General features: G+C 47.4%; 1 protein-coding gene across 2 annotated transcripts in view; it reads left to right on the top strand.

Moving 5' to 3' along the window:
- USP4 (ubiquitin specific peptidase 4) overlaps window positions 1–19,223 on the top strand; it is a 2,223,295-nt gene that overhangs the window by 2,163,575 nt on the left and 40,497 nt on the right. For both annotated transcript variants that reach the window (XM_069644193.1, XM_069644194.1), the window contains one exon: window positions 7,933–8,021. In XM_069644193.1, the coding sequence (XP_069500294.1) occupies window positions 7,933–8,021 (89 nt within the window). The remainder of the gene's footprint in view (window positions 1–7,932; window positions 8,022–19,223) is intronic.

Genomic DNA, 19,223 nt, shown 5'->3' with positions numbered 1-19,223 from the left:
TTGAATAATGCCTTTGTCCCAGAGGTGGGGAAGGTCGGTAGACTGGAGGTCTGGTCCATACAGCGTTTGCTGCCAAAGAATTTGTGAGCCTTAAGGCACAGTGTGCGCGGGATCTCGGCACACAGGAACCAGAGGACTGGGCTGATGATCTACTGTTCACAAGGGAAATTAGCATCTCGTCCCGGATGAGGTTGATGCAACTTAAAATACTACCTAGGGTCTACTATTCTCGCACCGCCTTGTTAAAATGGGGTCGGGCGGATGATGCCGACTGTCTTAGATGCAGGGGTGGGGAGGATTTAAGGCACTTTTCTTCATATTTGGGCAACTCGCAATCACTTATGATTGAACTTGCAACCTCGTAGCATAAAGCAAATCATTACTATATACAAAGTTCAATCTTCAACAAATTATTCAAGCCATTTCTACCATTATTCCTTTCAGAGATGTCATTCTACGTAGCCATGCCCTATGTATAAAACGGGCAGCTGCTTACGCTGCATAGGGTTCCTGTGAGCTTCTACAAAGATCCATGGCCATTCTTGTGGTACTAATCCTGGCACCTCTCATAATTGGTCTTAAGTAAAAACTTAAAATCTTAAGTGATGCAACTTCTCACAGATAAACAAGAAGTGTAATACGTCCTCTTTAATGGCTCCACACAGGGGTCAAACCCCCTTGCCATCAGATCTCCATGATTTTGACTGCCTGTTCTGGATATTTGCTAAGCAGCTACGTGGCATTCCTTGCACACGTTTGCAAAGCATTACTGCTTGGATTCTGCCTGGTCAGGATGCTCATTTCAGCAGAGCTGTCCTTCAGTTTTTATCTGGTTTAGGTGGTTGTCTCGCTGCCGTCCCTCCTCCAGATCATTGTACTGCTTTGTGAGTCTATCATAGATGAGGAATCTGTGGGAAGGAGTCCATTATAAGAGCAAATTACTTGCCTTCGGTGATGTTTTTTCTGATTGACATTCCTCCAATGAATTCCTCATCACCCTCCCTACCTGCCCCTCTTTGGGTAGCTAGTACACACCACTTCTCGGGAGGATATCTCGGGGGCAACGTGCTCGCCTTGGATAGATAAATAAACTATCATATCATATCGTATCTTAGTTCTGTGGCCCCTCAGCATCAGAGTGCCACTATATATACTGGCCCTGACGTTCGGTCCAAGGCGGGGCACGTAGAGGCGTGTCGGACAGTGTGAAAGCAGAGCCAAGCTTTTATTTTTATTTATTTTTTTTAATTTATTTATTTACAATTCATGCTGGGCTCTCGCATCCCCCCAGGGTTGCGGGCCCACAGTTTGAAGACCTCTGCTTTAAGGTGATGTGCGCAGCATTCAAAATACAATAGATTCAGGACAGTCGCCCAGTGCTGATATTCTTAGGGACTGGTCAATTTCCCTATACAAATTTGCAAAAAGCAAGGGAAGTAAAGCTGGGGGCTTTACTTACTTTCAGGCATGTCAGTAAGCAAACCATAGCAAAAAGAAAGTTGTTGGGAGGAAATCAGTAAAAAGAAAATCTTTCCTAACATTGGCTAATAAACGCAAGAATTGTATTTTGAAGTGCTTCATTACACACTATAATAAGAAATGCATTTAAATTCCCACACTTTACTTGGGTTTGTAAATTGTAAAATAATCATTATTTATTGATTCTTACTTTATAGAATCCATAAACCCTGAACATTAGTAAATGTACCATATTCAGAATTTGGCATAATGCAAGAGAAAATGCGAACTCATGCACTAGTAGTTATAAGAAGATGCTGATGGGATAAAATTATAATGGGCTTGTACATGGCCACATTCAAAGATGTTTCCTATTGGCTATAAGAGAGCTCCACACTGAAACAAATATCAAGATCAGGCTTGACAGAGCTGGCAAACTATCTAATGCAATATTTACAGACTTTTGGAGTGAAACGGGGATGTCCACTCGCCTCCATAATTTCCAATTTATTTCTATCGTATATAGATGTCACCCTCGATAAAGCCCACTCTTTCCCTCCGAAAATAAATGGTCAGCATGTAAGCCGCTAACTCTATGCGGATGAACTTATTTTACTTGATCTTACTGATGTAGGCCTACAAAGGAAACTAAAGGCCCTAGAAGAATACGGTCAAACCAACAGTCTTACCATCAACACGGCCAAATTCTAGTGCTAGAGGACCTCAGAGGGAAAAAGAGAGGACGATTTCATAAATTTTGCTGGTCTCTGGAGAAGACATCCCTTGAAATTACTCTGTCCATCAGATACCTAGGAATGATCATGAACTTAAACATCGATGCACCTTGGGCTGCCAGTGTGAAAACCAAATGCCAACAATTGGCAAACCAAGCATCCATCATACACAAAAAATATGGTCAATATTCACTACTTACGGTTTTGGCATTTTACAAACAAAAAGCAGTCCCAGCGCTCATATACGGACCGGAATGCGCTCTAGGTGCTTCCCATTAAGGGTGGAATACTCTTGAAAACACCTTTTGGTCCAAAATTTTACATCTACCACAAGGGACACCGACAGCTTGTATCCGATACGAACTTGGTTTAATATCTATTCACGCCAGAATCTTTTGGAACATGCTAAACTTGTATTGCAAAGTGACCAACACACATGCCCCCGTACAATTTGAGATTCTACAAAACATAGAAAGTTTGAAAGAACAAAATGTGCTGACAACATGGGTTGATTGTTGTAAGAGGACCTTGAAAGATATTGATACCGACATCGAAACGCTTCACACCAATCCCATTATGGTAAAAAAACGTCTATGGAGGTGTGATTGGATCGCATCTGAAGATCAAAGAAGGACTCACAAACTAATGAAAGATGTGCCTAGCGAAAATCAGAATTTCAACGAAATTCCAAACTATTTGAAGCTTTTCCCAGATTCACGTCGTCGAGACCTTTACTTTAAATTTCGACTGAACTTATTCAAGACACAAGTGAGAGAAAGTCTGTGGCAGAAAAGTAAAACGGTAATGAACTGGAGATTCTGTGGCCTACATGAAGAGTCCCTGAAACCTCTCACTTTGTTCTACACAGCTTTACATACGGATAGAACTAATTGTCTTGGAGAAGTTATGCTGAAAAGACCATTGCTAAATGCTAATGACTGGTGGCAAGTCATGTTTGACGAAACAGAAAGAAAATTAACCTTTGCCTTAACTTTTTTTTTTTAGACATCTTAAACTTGCGACTCAACTGCGAAAATGGAAGCCTAAAGACAATAGTTTGCAGTTGAGAAGTAGTAGCGTGATACATTTTCTGGATATAACTGTAATTGCATGATGTCAAAATGGTATGCCTGAAAACATATTTTAAAGGTTTGTAATAAATCATATAAAATAAAAAATAACAGGCTTGTACATGACCACATTCAAAGATGTTTATGTAAATTTGAAAAAAGGACATCCATGGTAATGTAAATTGCAATTAAGTAGGCGCAAACACTTTATTAAGATAAGCTAACAACGGTGAAAATGATTTTGCAATGAGGAACACTGCCGTTCTCGTCACTTTGGCAAAATCAGTCATTAATGGGGCTAAAATGGGAAAAACTGATTGTACATTTCCTTGTTCAACTACAAATATAACAGTTTATATGTGCGCAGCCACCAGTGTAACTTTGGCTTCATTTCCATGTTAAAGAATACAACGGTCATATGCAACTGATTACATGAATAGCACTCATATGTTAGCATTGGATTGGCAACAGGGATGGAACAAGCAAAGCGAACTGGGAGGTACTAATCCTTGATAAACCACCTGTCTCAGACAACCAAGATTCCACTTCTTAAAGCACTCCAGAGGCCATGTGCTACATACATCCTGAGGGGGAAAATCTTAAAGGACCACTAATCCCACAAGACGTACGTAACCTGCCTGGGCAAGTAGAACATGTAATGACTGGGCCAAGACTATAATTGTAGTCTAAGGGCCTAAAAATGAGCCTTTGCCGATTTTTTTTATTTTTTTTTTTTTTTTTTTTTATTTTTTTTTACAAATTCTGATTTGAAATGCTTGCTACAATAATTTGGAGGAAAAACTAAATCACAGAGCTGAACTTAACTGAAAACAAGAGGTAAACCGCTTTTAGAGGCCTTTACTCTGAGATCGTACATTGCTTAAGGGGCTAAAACGTAGTACTTTGCCAATTATTCCAAATTCCAATTTTTTGATCAGTTTAATATTTGGGTGGCTGGAACAAGCCATTTTACCCATTTGTGCAGCATGTGCTTTTCTTTTCCATGTTTGCACAATTAGGAGACATCATGATGTATTTTTGTTAGATTAACCTTTCCTCTTTCCCTGTGATGGTGGTACTGAGCTTATCGTGTTAAGTTTCAGCACAGCGTCCAATGATGGCCTGTTTTGCACCTCTTACTACGGCCAGGATGTCTATCCATCAAAGCAAAGAGGATGTGCATGAGAATCCTTGCAGGAGGATTTAAAATGCTTTAACTATAATCTTTTTGTCCAGGGCTGTTCTAGATTTCTTTTAGGTTGTTCTTAGTTTAACTGCCCATAGAAGCCATGGAATTGTCATTTGTCTTCAACCCTTTCCATGTAAGGGGTTATTCAGAGTATGTAAAGCCTCACCTGTTCCTGTACGTGGCAATCCACCGCATCAAAATTGTATGATTTTTAGTTTTTTTCTCTCTCTCTCCCCCTCACTCTCTTTACCCTCTTCATTACTCCATCTTGCACGCTCTCCACACGCTCGTACCATACACTCTAATTCCCCCTACACTTATCCCCTCTTCCTTTCTCACTCACCCGCTGGACCCACCCCTCCTCACACTACATTGCATATAACTGGAACCACTCTCTCACACTCAATACCTCCCCTGTACTCTGTTCCAACTCTGCCACCACCTCTTCAGCACAACCCACCACGCTCCACCTAGTGTCTCAGGCCCCCTCCACATCTCCTGCGCAGCAACTCACACACTGCCTCTTGCCCACTCTCCTTTTATGTTTTTCTACTTGTCCCAACCCCCTTACCCAACGTCCCCCCTTTTGCCCCTCACGCCCCCACCATCCATTGGTTGCAACTCTCACCTGACTGAGGACCAATGTGTGTCTATTCTTTTCCCAGGTGTTGGGTTACATAGGTGCAAAGCTTTAATAAAAACCTCTTAGCCCCTCCACCCACCTTTTCTGTCTCATTTTGCAGCGTAGCAGTCTGGTGCTCAGGTTGCTTGTTAGTTGTGGTTTTCTTCTTCTTGTGCTGGTGAGCTTTGCTGCCAATTTGGTTTGGGGAGATTTCTGTTTGTCTCCTGCACCTGTGCGGTCCGTTCTCATTCTGTTGATGTTCTGTTGCTCCAGCCTGTGTCTGGGGGTAGGTCTGGGGTTGGTAGGTCTGCTGTTTGGTGTCTTATCTCTATTTGGCAGGAGAAATCCCAGTTTATTCCATTTCTGTTATGAATTCCATTTCCCTAATTGCGTTCTGGGTTGTCTTGGTGGCACCTAGGTGCATTTTGGGAAGTGTAATTCTGAAAGAAATGAGAACTAGCTCGAAAACCAGTTTGTAGGTATCATGCGCCGGTGGTACCACACCTACACACCTGCCAGAGGGTGTCATTACTCTGAGACTCTGACTGACCCTGTCGCAAAATATGTCTTGGTTTAATGATAAAACTGTGTAGGGAAGATATTTAATAAACAAGGCTAGTAAGCATTGGTACATAGCTGTCTAGAGGTAGACCCACAATAATATTGCTGTCAGACAGTAAGCCTGTCAGGTGCTCAAGGGTAGTAGTTTATCTTAATCTAAATGGCAGAGCAGAAGTAATCTTTCTCCAGCGCCTTGCTTCGGGTACAGCTCTATTCTCTGCCGCAAAACCTGCCACATCCCAAGTGCGGGCATTTAGACTACTTTTAGGGTGCAGGCTCTAACATGCAGGGTAAGTTTCAAGATTTATTTATTCCATTCTTTCCCTTTTATCGTTTTCTCAATTGGTATTATTTATTTATTTATTTATTTATTTATTACATTTATATAGCGCGCAGACAGCCCATGGGCATTGTGGCACTGTTACTTGTAAGGAAAACTTAGTTACAATGGGTAGAGGTTGTGCCTTGGGTTACAGTGAGGCAGTGACCTGTGATCAGATATGGGTGGTGTCATACCACGTAATGCATCATACATGACATTCATGAGGGCTAGGCCATATGTTTGTTAGATGAACAGGGTCGTTTTCAAGGCTTTCCGAAAGGCGGCCAGTGAGGGTTCAGAGCGCAGGGAGCTAGGGAGGGTGTTCCAGTGTACGGCAGCGAGGTACGGGAAGCTGGAGCCCCCTGCTCTGGCTCTTTTTACCCTGGGTACTGAGAGCATGCTGGCATAGGGTGACCTAGTGTGTCTTGCGGAGGAGACCGGGTCGATCCTCTGGGAAAGGTACATTGGGGCGGCAAGATGGACACATTTGTGGGTGATGCTTAGAGCTTTGAATAAGATCCTTTCCTTTATGGGGAGCCAGTGGGATGCTTTTCTGGCAGCGGTGATGTGCTCTCTCTTGGCAATGCCTTGTGCAGCACGCAGGGCACTGTTCTGTATTACTTGGAGATTCTCAAGGTTTTTGTTGGAGGTCCCTAGGAAGAGAATATTGCAGTAATCAAGCCGCGAGCCAGTTATGGCCCTGGTTATGTTGGTGCATGTTTCTTTTGACAGATAAGGTCTGATTGCGTTAAGGAGTTTTGCATGGTAAGCAGCAGAGGAGGTGATGGCGTTTACTTGTCTGGTCATGGATAGGTCGGACTCTAAGTAGACGCCTAGTGTTTTTACTGTCTCTAGTACTGGGATCCAGATTGAGTCAATAGTGAAGTGACTAAACTGTGCGTCAAGTTTCTTGATGGTGTCAGGGGAGCCTACGAGTAGGAGCTCAGTTTTGTCGGAGTTAAGACAGAGGCCGTTGATAGCCATCCACATTTGGATTGTGTTGTAAATGTTGTTGAGGGTAGCAGAGTCCGTGTCGTAGTCGCCTGTCAGAGTGAGAAGGATCTGTGTATCGTCGGCGTAGTTGGTGTAAGAGATGCCCATGGCGTCAAGGATGAGGAAGAGGGGGCGGGTGAAGATGTTATAGAGGGTGGGGGAGAGGCAGGAGCCTTGGGGCACCCCACATAGCATGATGGAGGGTGATGCCGTGGCTAGGTCAGAGAAGACCTGCATGGTCCTGCCTTGGAGGAAGGTGGTGATCCATGTGGTGGCTTCTTGAGAGAAGTTGGCTGTGGAGGAGAGGTGGTGGTAGAGGATGTCGTGGGCTACAAGATCAAAGGCTGCCGACAGATCCAGGAGAAGGAGCAGGACAGGTTTGCCTTGGTCCCTTGCGTCGTCCATTTGGTTTTTGAGGTCGAGTAGGGCAGTCTGTCCCGTGCCTGGGGCGAAAGCCGGATTGTCTCAGTCCAAGGAGGTTCTGTTCTTCAAGGAAGTGCTGGACCTGCAGGTAGGCTGCTTTGTCTAGAATCTTGAGGAGGAAAGGGACAGTGGTGATGGGGCGGTAGTTATTAGGGGAGGTGGGGTCAAGTGTGGGTTTCTTTATGAGGGGTCGGACCCATGCTTCCTTGAGGCATGCGGGGACTCTCCCTGGGGTGAAGGAGGCATTGACAAAGGCTGTTAAGAAAGGCGCCAGGGTGTCTACGCAGTCTTTGATGATGGAGGCAGGACAGGGGTTGCCTTTGCAATTGGAGGGTTTTATGTTTTTCATGATGTTGATCATGTCTTTTTCTTGGATGGTTTTAAAAGAGAAGGTGGGTGGGGCCTCTGTGGGTGAGGGGGGCGGTGGTGGCGGGGAGGGTGTAATGTGGGTGGAAAGTGTTAGTTTGGTGTTCACGATTTTGGCTTGGAGGGTGCTGATCTTGAATTATGTTGTATTATCTGTATCACACTGTGTGTTTACCATGCATTTTCTCTTTTAGATACTGCATTTGCAAAGAACAAAATGAATGGCAGTTGGTACAATTTTGATGATAGCAGTGTATCATTGACTTCTGAAGATCAAATTGTGGTAAGTATTTGTATTACAGTGGGGGTTTAAGCAACAGTGGACAAGAATTGCACAAATCATATTTGAATCTGGCAGTCAGGTGAAGGGGGATCCATGTTAGTCTACTGTCGCCACATTTTTGAAAATAGGGGAATCTTTACTGTTAGTAGAAATGTAACACAAACGTAGTGTTTGAGACTAAATACCTTGTGGGATCGGGCTCATCACTTTTCCACTGGTGGTAATTATTGTACAAAAATACAGAAGAGGATAAACCATTTATGCTTTAGGAATCCCATTTTAAATGGTGCTGTCACTTTGATTTGAGCCTCTCCACCTGCTGCAGCTTTTTCAGTTTGTCATCCTAGACCTGAGTTAAATAGAATACAACAGGAGTTGGGTAAACCCCGTCCACCCCGCTAACAGAATGAAATATGGGTGGACTGCTGCTGGGCAAGGGGATGTATAGGTCTAGCCTGTAGCCTATAAACATTTAGAAAGCAACAACGATGCACCCTAGACCCTTGCACATGTCCTTTAAATTGTAGAATTTTTAACCTGATGGTAAATGAGCAGATTATTTATCCTACCAAATCAATGGAAAATAGCACTTGTAATGAACCCTGTTTTAATCATGCAAAGGTGAGTATTCTAGTGTCCAAGGGTAGAAAAGGTCAGTGTTCAAAAGCCAAAAAAAAGATACGTGTTTTGACCATATTAAGATCCTTTTCGAGGCTGGGCTTATTGTTTGAATGTTTTAGTTCAAAATTGTGATATTATCTCAAAAGGTCCATGCGCTCCCACAACTTTGAGAGATTGGTGTCCCAAAAGATCCACATGCTCACTGCATGTATTTCATCAGAAAATGATAAATCTCTACTTTCCAAGGTACATTCCAGTGGTTAACTGGAAAAAGAGCCTCCTTTGTTAGAGAAGACAGAGAAGACCGATCCTATCTGCGTCCAGATAGGCTCTAACAAAGGAGGCTCTTTGATTTGTGAGGATAACTAAACTAATCTGTTGATTCACAATCTAGTTCCACTATTGAAATATTATGTTTTCTAAAAATTCTACCGTTTTATGGACATGCACAAGGGTCTAAGGTGTATCATTGTTGCTTTCTGAGTTTAATAGATGTTCTCCAGCATGGGGTCTGGCATAGATTCACATGCTCATGAATATTCCCCGTCGTTAGGCTGGGAATCCTCGGTAAAGAAAATATCAGTTTTTGTTTCTGAACTGTCTTTCTCCTAATAGCCAATCAGTGGTCATACTGCCCCCAGCCAATGACTGCCTTCTACCTAAGCCCCTCATCTTTACCGCAAGTTCAAGTGTTGGGAGTCCTCGTGCTATAGCTCTTGAGCTTTTACTGTGTTTTGCGATTTTTTTTAAAGAGTTTAATCTCATTTTTTCGGTCAATCGAGCCTCAGGCTCCACCATTTCTACTTCCGATCAATGGGGACCCGTTTCGGAATTTTCTACGCTCATCAAGGGCGAAGTTCTTGTCGAGTTTCGCTTCTCGGAGAATTCCAGAAGATGTTTGAGGCCTACCCCGCGTGGACATGGCCCAGGACAAAGGGAGCACGACGCCCGGATCCAAGCTGTTCAGGAGCTGCCCTGGATGCGAATTCCAGAATGTCTTCAAGGAGGACGAGCATTCCAGATGCCTTTACTGCCTTCACGAAGACAAAACGCACGTGGAGAAGGGCTATGCGTTTTGCCAGAACATGTTGGAGCGGACCATGAAGGATCGGCGTATCCGCCTTACCAACTGGCTGGAGGCTAAGAGCCCAGCAGCAGGTGAGAAGAAGAGGTCCGAGCGGTCTTCTAAGAACTTTGAGGGCGCTCCAGCGACGGGGGCCCAACAAAAGGCAAAGCACTGCGAGTCCGCAGGCACCGGGAGAGCCGAACGGTCGGCTCCTCGGCTGACAGGCAGGGCGCACTTTCAATGACACCATCAACCACGATCCAACGCTCTGGCTCGGGGAAAAGAAAGTCAGAGAACCCGGGTAAGCTTAGGGATAAGTCCTGGTCGATCCTGATGGAGACAGCCGAGGGGGAGCGAGTCGGCGACACTCCCCCCAAAGTTGAAGGCCTCAGGCGAGTCGAAGGTCGTGAAGGCCTTGATTCACCCGGCTATGACCTCTAACAAGGGAGTCATGGCGGCCCTGGCGAAGCCTGTGGAGGCTACCCCAGTGGAGATGACCTTGGGGCCCAGAGTTTCCCTGCCACCGTGGAGGGAATCCTCTTTTCAACCCATCGCTAAGACCCCCGTGAGAACCCCAGTGGAAAAAAGAGGGGGTGGAGGGCGGTGGCCATCAGGGACACGGATACAGACTCTGAAGAGGAGCTGGCTGAAGTCGTGAAGATCCTGGACAAGAGGTTCGAGGAAGTCCGGTCCCATGGGAGGCATCCCGACGAGGCGGACAAAGAAAGCGACGGAGGCGCTGCTGAGGCTCCCGTGGAGGCAGAGGATTCCACTCCCCAGCCGTCGCGCCCGTCGTAACCGGTACCTGGCCCAGAGGACAACTCAGGAGCAATCCCGATTGCGATCCAGGCCTTGTGTACGGAGATAAGGACAAGGTTGCCTTTACTCCCAACGGACGTCCCAGCGGAGCCTGGACCGTTGGGAAGCCCTCCAAGCAAGCTGAGAACTCATCCCCCACCGCCCTTCCAGCCGGCGCGGCCCTCACAGCCGCCTTCTCCTTCCCCGATCACGAGGGATAACACGGGGACAGAGATGGCCACGTCGGAGATGGATGACGACGGGATGGGCCTCCCATCACCACCTCCTCGTGCCTCTCCCCCCGACGAAATTGGCTTCTTCCACGCCATGATCACCAGGGCATCCGAGCTCTTCCAGCTGTGCTCTGTAGAACAGAAGAAGGAAGGTTTCCTCTATCAACGGCGTGAGGCCAAGAGGAAGACGGTCCACTTGGTCCTGTTACTTGAAGAACCCGTCCATGACCCCTGCCAAGAGAGACTGGTACGAGAAGAAGTACCAGGACCCGGATTCCGCCCCCATGTGCCTTAGGGCGCAGCCGACCCCGGATTCAGTCGTCTCAGCGGCAGCCAAGAAGAAAGTGGTGGGGGCAACGGCTTCAACTTCGACCTCACCGCCGAACGGCGAAGGGAAGAAATTGGACGCCATGGGACGACGGGTCATCTCGTCGGCGGTGACTACGATTAAAGCGGCCAATGCCCTCGCGACTGTGGCCCGCTACGACAGGGAGCTCTGGTTTAAGATCGCTCCTCTGCTGGACTTCCTCCCGGACGACAAGAGAGCTGAAGCCCTGGAGATCCTGCTGGAAGGCGAGGTGGCATCGGACCATGCTATAATGGTGGCCACGGACATTGCTGACACTGGCTTCTGCCAGGTGGGCAACAGTGTTTGCCTTCGCCGGCGTGGTTGGCTCAAGGCAACCGATTTCCGCCAAGACGTGCAGACCAGAGTCCTGGACATGCCTTTCGACGGAAACAACCTGTTTGGCAAGACAGTGGACGAGTCACTGCAGGCCATCAAGGCCTACATGGAGACGGCACGGGCCTTGGGAGTTTTACAACGGTGACGGCCGCCCTTTCGGAACTCCGGAGGCAAGCAAGGTGCCTCCAAAGGATTCGATGGCAGCTCCTCGACGTACTGCCAGGCGGCCCGCTCCTCGTTGCAGGAGGCCTACAGAGGACGCGGCAAATCAGGAGGATCTCGTCGTCAAGGAGGCCAAGGCAGCAAGACCGCTGCCAAGCAGGACTGAACCGGCTGTGGTGTCGGGCCCCCACCTGAGCACCCCGGGGGGAGGCCGGCTGGCGAAGTTCGTCAGCATGTGGGAGTCCATCTCCACCGACCGTTGGGTGTTGGATGCCCTGGCCCGCGGGCACACTCGAGATTCTAAAGAAGTGCCCCTGCATTCCTCTGGTGACCAAGAAGGAAAACCACGTCCCTCTACTGCTGCAGGAAGTAAGGGCGATGCTGAAGAAAGGGGCCATCGAGCTCGTCCCAAAGATGCTCCGGAGTTTACTCTCGGTACTTCCTCGTAAGAAAGGCCACCGGCGGCTGGCGAACCATCCTGGACCTTCGTTGTTTAAACAAGTACATCAAGTTGCAGAAGTTCCGGATGGTCACTCTCCAGCACGTGCTGGGACAGCTGGAGGAGGGTGACTTCCTATCGTCGTTGGACTTGGAGGATGCCTACTTGCACATCCCCATTCTAAAAGGACATCTCCATCAATTTTGCGAAATCCCACCTGGTCCCGTCGCAAGTCGCACTGTTCCTGGGAGCTAGACTCGACACAGTGGCACGGTTGGCCTCGCTGTCGGAGGAAAGGGACGAAGGCCATCCTGGGCAAGGTGCAGCGGCTGTCGACCATGGACGTGGCCAGGGTGAGGTCCATCAAGTCCCTTCTCGGTATGATGTCTTCGTGCATCTACCTCAAACGCCTGTGCAGGCTGCGGACAGCTTCGAAGACAGGATCTTGCTTAACGAGACCTTCCGCCAAGCAATCCGATGGTGGGGCACCCGCGTGCATCTTGCGGCAGGTATGGACTTCCAGACCCGGCACACCAGGAGACGGTGATGACGGATGCCTCCCTGGAGGGATGGGGGGTGCATACTGGAGATCTCCACGCAAGAGGCCTTTGACTCCCAGAGGAGAGGTCACTACACATCAACATCCTGGAGCTCCGAGCTGCGTTCTGGGCCCTCAGGTCGTTCCTCCCGTCCCTCAAGGGCAAGGTGGTGAGGATCTTCACCGACAGTACCACCACAATGTTCTACATCCGGAAGCAGGGAGGCACCAGATCCCCAGCCCTATCCAAGGAGGCCCAGGATCTGTGGCACTGGGCCGTCGCTCAAGGGATGTTTCTGGTACCCTTCCACCTGGCAGGAATAAAGAACACCATCGCCGACTCACTCAGCAGGGAGCTGCGCTCGTGCCACGAGTGGGAGCTGCAACAGGATCAAGTGGACCTGCTATTCCAACAATGGGGCAATCCCCAGATCGACTTATTTGCGACGGCGACGAACGCCAAGTGCCGGAGGTTCGCCAGCAGGTTTCCCCAGCCGAGGAGCATGGGCGATGCATTCTCATTCCCCTGGACGGCCTGTTCCTCTATGCGTTCCCACCATTGCTGTTGCTGCTGACGACCGGGGTCGCTGAACTTGCAGGCCTGGATCCTGCAGCACTAGAGTTTGGAGGGTACAATAACCTGGCGGACTGCAAGGAAGTGCTTGCAAAGGCCAGGGCGTCCTCAACTCTCGTGCTACAGGCATAAATGGAAGAGGTTTTCTGTCTGGTGCCGAGCACAGAAGATTAACCCTCTGCGGATTACGGCCCCTCAAGTGCTGCCGTACTTGATATCACTGGCCAAGGTGGGGCTGGCCCATGCCTCCATCAAGATCAATCTGGCGGCTATCACCCGCTACACCAGAACTCTGGGATGCTCATCCCTGTGGTCCCATCGCCTGGTGAATGAGTTCATGAAGGGACTGTTCCGATCTTTTCCGCCGGTGAAGGCTCCGGCCCCGGCGTGGGAGTTCAATGTGGTGCTGACCAGGCTCATGGGCCCGCCATACGAGCCTCTGCATTCGGCACCGTTGAAGTTCATGTCGTAGAAAACAGCATTTCTTGTGGCCATCACCTCTGCACGATGAGTGGGAGTGATCCAGGCCCTCTCCGGCAAGCCTCCATAACTGACTTTCCACGAGTCGAGGATGGTGCTGAGGACACACCCCTCCTTCATGCCCAAGGCGCCGTCGGACTTCCATCTCAACGAGCCCTTGGTGTTACCTGTTTTCTTCCCGTCGCCGGCGGAGAGGACTTTGCACTCGCTGGATGTAGCTAGAGCGCTGAAGTTCTACATGGACCACACGAAGAGTTTTTGGAAGACATCACAGCCGTTTGTGAACTTTGGACCTGTGAACCAGGGGAAGGCCCTCTCGAAGGCTTCCATTTCCAGATGGCTCTCCGGCTGCATCATACACTGTCATCGGTTGGCAAACCGGCCGTTGCCCAGCCGTCCGAGAGCCCATTCAACCAGAGCGATCGCTGCTACCATGGCATTCCTATCTGGTGTGCCCCTGCTGGACATCTGCAGGGCTGCTACGTGGAGGTCGACGCACACCTTCACAAGATTCTACTGCGTCAACCAGGATTCCAGGGAGGAGTCCAGAGTCGGCCAGGCAGTGCTGCGCAACCTGTTCGCCTGAAGGTGGGCCGGGTGAGGAGGTAAGAGATGCTTAATGTTGAGTTGATGAAATGCTTAATGTTGAACCTTGCCACCTCCCATGGTTGTGCATGTGTGTACTGCTATGTATTCTTATATTCATGAGCATGTGAATCAATGCCAGACCCCAGGCTGGAGAAGGAACAAGTTACTTACCTGTAATTGTTCTCCAGCATGGGTCTGGCATGGATTCACATGCGAACACTCCCTCCTACCCCTCTGCGGCTCTTCACTGGGTCCTACTGTCACTTTACGTGCTACCAAATCCGAAGATGGCTGCCAGAGGAGGGGCTTGGGTAGAGGCAGTCATTGGCTGGCGGCAGTATGACCCAGAGACCAGTGAATGGTTATTAGGAGAAAGACAGTTCAGAAACAAAACTGAAACGGATTTTTTATTTACCGAGGATTCCCAGCCTGACGGGGAATATTCATGAGCATGTGAATCCATGCCAGACCCATGCTGGAGAACAACAGTTACAGGAAAGTAACTTGTTCCTTCAAACCTACAGATAATGGTGCTGGAGGCTGCCATTTCACTATGTACTTGCAAGTGGTCTGAAGAGGGCTAATACTTCAGACAAAACTTCTTCAGGAGTCCTACCTTAGGCCAAAAGTGGCTATTACATAACAATGGCAGCTTTCAGCTTTATATGTTTCATAAAATTTCGTTTTACTAGGACCATTTAATCAAGTGTAAATCTAGCCCCACTGCTTACATAGCACTGTAAATCATACAAATGAAAACACATGCAATACAGACCGCAAGTGTTCAACAGAAATAATCTGTCGGCTTAAAAACTATTTAATATATACATGCCTCTAGTAGAAAAATCCACATAAGACTTTACAGTTCAACTCAAGATGGTTTTGTACAGTGTCAGTGGGTCCAGAGAGTAGATGGTGTGATTAATCCAATGATGTAATAACTCCTTTCCCTAAAATGGCCTCCCCCTATGTGGCCAGGGTATGGCAGCCTCTACCTGATTCGGACTGTGGGGGCTACTTTATGACGGAGGACCACCTGGGGGGAGGTGAAACTCGGGGGTGGAATGGAGGAAGGGGGAATGACGACATTGGGTAAAGGCACATGACCTCCATTCCCCTCTAGGGATGTTCCCTCTATTCCACATGCCCGAATTACAAATTGTAGCACTCTCCCACAACCTCTTACTAGATCTACTGTTGCTACTCCCCAACATCCCACAAAGAACAATATGCTAACTGGGACAAGGAAGAGAAAGGAAGTAGTAATGATCACTCCCAATGAGGACCAGTATCAACTTCCTCAACGTTCTTCAAGAAACAGTCTCGTAACAACTGAGACAAAAAAAGATCAGTGGAACAATACAGATGACTAAGACCAGTAAACCAATGCAACAGTTTAGTCTTTGTAATGCCAGGAAGTTTAAAGCAGCATTTGCTTCAACTAACTGAGAGGAGAGAGCTGCAGGCGCAGGGCTTCACCTCGACCCGTGCATACGCCAACAACCATGCCATAGGAGCTGGTGTGGAAGTGAGCCCAAACATGGGAGAGCGAAGCCCAGGTGCAGACGTTTTGCTGCCAATGAACAGAAGGCAGAGGGAACCCTGCACCACAGAAAGGAACACAGCGAGAGTGCAATAGTTGTTGGGACACATTTCAAGAAGCAACCAGTAAGCCCCCAGGGAAGGCAGTTGGGTAACCGGGTTGCCTCACAAAGTATACTGCTTCATAAGAATAAGACGAAAGACACAAACGGAGACTAATGAAGAAGTTAACATATTTGCAAAGCAAAGTACGATAGGGTTGGTGTACCCATATCTCAAGGGCAAGAGGGAACTAAAACGGAATACTCTTGGAAAAGGGGCAAAGAACCCTTTTATGAAAGAGGAAGTGAATACTGAAAAGAACTGTGAGAAAGAGAGGATAAGCCAGAAGTGGGCTAATGTTATCACGTGAATAAAAAGGAAATGTCATAAAATAAAGTCCTGGCAAAAGAGTATACCAGGTGAAGTTAAGTGTTTGAAAGCACTGGCAGTGGAACACTGCAGGCAAACTAAAGTGTGTCCACAAGTAGAATAGTAACCCCTTAACTGCCATGGGTATTTTCCCCCCCAGTGCCAAGGCCTTTTTTGGTGATTTCGGTATGTCGCCATTCAATCCCTTCTAACTTTTTTGTTACATGAGATATCTCGGCCAAATTTGGCCCCCTATTTTCCCACATGTAGGCGGTCGTGCCGCCACCCAGGAATCCTAGTTTGCTGTAGGGGGGTGAGAGACATTAATCAAAAAGGGGGGACACTTTTTTTTCTCAAAAAAATGCCAATAAAAAGATGTACAAAGAAGCCTGTGTTTTTTTTCCTTGTAAGACCTAGAAACAAATGGTTTGCTCTGCTGAATTCCCCATTTCCCAGGCTTTCAAGAACAGGTTGAGTGGAGACCAAAAAAACATATTTTGATACTATTACCAACCGTTTTGAGAGCAAGGCGATTTTGGCCTTTTTTTCCAATAGGACATTCGTGGACGGAATGGAAGAAAATGGTAAGAAAGCTGAATGGGAGGACAGAAAGGCATACATTTCTGAAAAGTAGATAAAATCCCAAGTTTAGGAAGGGGTGGTTGTTAGGCAGAAACCTGTGCTGTTCCCTCTGGGACTACTGCAAAAGATTTAGGACTACATGGTGTTTGGCAGTAAACCCACTTGGTAGCAGTCTGTACCACACAGATTCACTTGGTAGCTGTGGCTGAGCAGTGAGACTTCCCTCAAGAAGAGTTAGGCAGTATACAGAGTATTCACAATAGGTCAAGAGCACACAATAGAACAAGTAAACACTGACTAGGGCTTGGTGTAAAAGAGATATATTATTTTAAAACCACATCTAGAAAAACACACAGGCACCAATAGTAAGCAATTCAAAAACACGGTCTCTAAAAGATATACACTCCCTTAAAAGAATTTTAGACAAGTCGTAAGTAAAGCCCAACTTATTTTCAGACAGCGGTGAGCGCTTAACGTAGATGGCACTCTAATAATTCGTTTTTAAAAAGGGAGAGAAAAGCAGAGAACAACTTCAAACAGATCCCAACACTTTTACAAGAACAGAACAAGAGGGGAAGGCAAAGTAAAACCGTGAATTCAGAGTCAGTAGGCTGGATCTGCTTTGAGGATCGAAACGAAATGTGTCCAAGGTCACACGGTTGCAGTGCACAAAAGTCTTGTAATGGTTCAAAAAGGAGTTGGATCAAAGAAAGGGACCAGTTAGAGAGTCAAGACGGCCAGCCCAGTCCAGAAGGTTAAGGAGTTATTATTACCTTGTTGCAATCTTTAGAAAGGGAGGCCTGGCGGACACAGTACCTTAAAGTGGTGAGAACGCTCCAGCGGGGGCAGTTGTTACTGGCAGCGGATGCAAGTCGGTGCTTCGTCCGGGGGAAGAGAGGATCTCGTCATGGAGGAAGACGGGAGTCCGTTGCACTGCCAGGGAAGAAACCAGCCGCGGAGTTTCTCAGGCTATGAGAATTAAATAATAGGGAAATATTTGCGGTCGAATATAAAAAGTAGTTTCCACTGCCACCAGCCAAAACTCGATCAGGGGGGACGGAGACGTGCCCCCTTGACTAACAGACCCCGGGGCAATCGAATTGCCCCGACCAGTACGTCCACAATATAATGGTTTGTACTGGTTTCTGTTAATAATTTGGGACTAGTAAAGCCAATGGTGACTTTACATGCCCTGGGAGACAGTCAGTCCCAGGGTATGGAGTCTATGGTGGGGTGTCACTATGACAACCCTGTGTTACTGCACGGAGGGTGCTGTATAACACACATAGGAAAAACACATGAGACCCTATGGAGTAAAGAACCCCATAGCCCATAAAACACATTACCAGTCAAAGGAATACCATAAATCATGACCCCAATTGTGGGAGAAAGAGTCTCACTCTTGGCAGGAGGAAAAAACAAACTCCAGAAATCCAGCAAAGCTGCTGGGGGACTCACTAGGTTAGGAAATTCAGCCTAAAGAGAGAATTCTCCCTAACAGTGGTTTGCGCAGGTCAGCCAACAACTATGTAGGGAAAAATTCCATAGTTTGGGGAAAAATCAGGAAAATGACAGAAATAAAAGCTATGCGGTGGACATGGTTGGCCTGGTAAGGCAACGGCTTCTCTGAATTTTGAGAAAAGCAATGCTCCGCTACAATCCCCCGGCTCTTCCAGTTTAGGAAATCACAAATCTTCTTTAAAGTTTCACAAAACAAGAAATTCAACAAGCCAAAAACTGAGCCATGGTACACAGGAGTTGTATGCTTACGGCCTAAACAGACGTAAATAATGTGTACAGCATGTGTAAATAAGGAAAACAAATGTGAGGATTAAGGCAGACCTTTTCAAGTGTAGGTGACGTGTGCAGGTTACAAAAAATGTATAGCGCCTAAAGCAGCGACTAAATGTAGGTCACATTTGGGAAATGAAAGGGTTGTGTGACAAAGGGCAGCAGCAAATCGAAACGTTATGAAAACCATGCAAACACAACAAATGTCATACCTTCCCACAGTTATCCTGGCGAAAACGTTATCTCACATGTGTGGGGAAAAGCCTAAAACACTGGTAACTCCAAGTCTTTTGGCAGAGAAGATTTTCAGGAATTTTGCTCATGTGGACAACCTAAAGATTTGGGCCTAGGATGTCGAAGCCACCAAGGAAAACAGGGAACCCCCTCCATTTCCGAAAAGAGGACACCCGTGGGAATCCACAGAGGTCTGACTTGCGCGAATCGGCCCAGAATTTCTTACCCACAACCCCCGGCAAAGTCAGAAATGTGGCGAAAAAAACAATTTGCGCACATTTAACTCTGCTCACCCACCGAAACAAGCTGCCAACAACACATGGCCTTCCTTCCCGCGTTCCCACAGGTGTCCCGACGACAACAGTACCTCACATGTGTGGGTGCACCTACCTGGGCGCAAAGGGAAAAGGCTAACCCACTGGTAATCCCAAGCCTTTCGGCGGAGCCGATTTTGCTCG

The sequence above is a fragment of the Ambystoma mexicanum genome, chromosome 2p, assembly GCF_040938575.1.
Source record: "Ambystoma mexicanum isolate Mex_15411 chromosome 2p, UKY_AmexF1_1, whole genome shotgun sequence".
NCBI classification, from domain to species: Eukaryota; Metazoa; Chordata; class Amphibia; order Caudata; family Ambystomatidae; genus Ambystoma; species Ambystoma mexicanum.
Note: the sequence above shows the minus strand (reverse complement) of the source record. Positions and strands in the feature narration are given on the sequence as shown.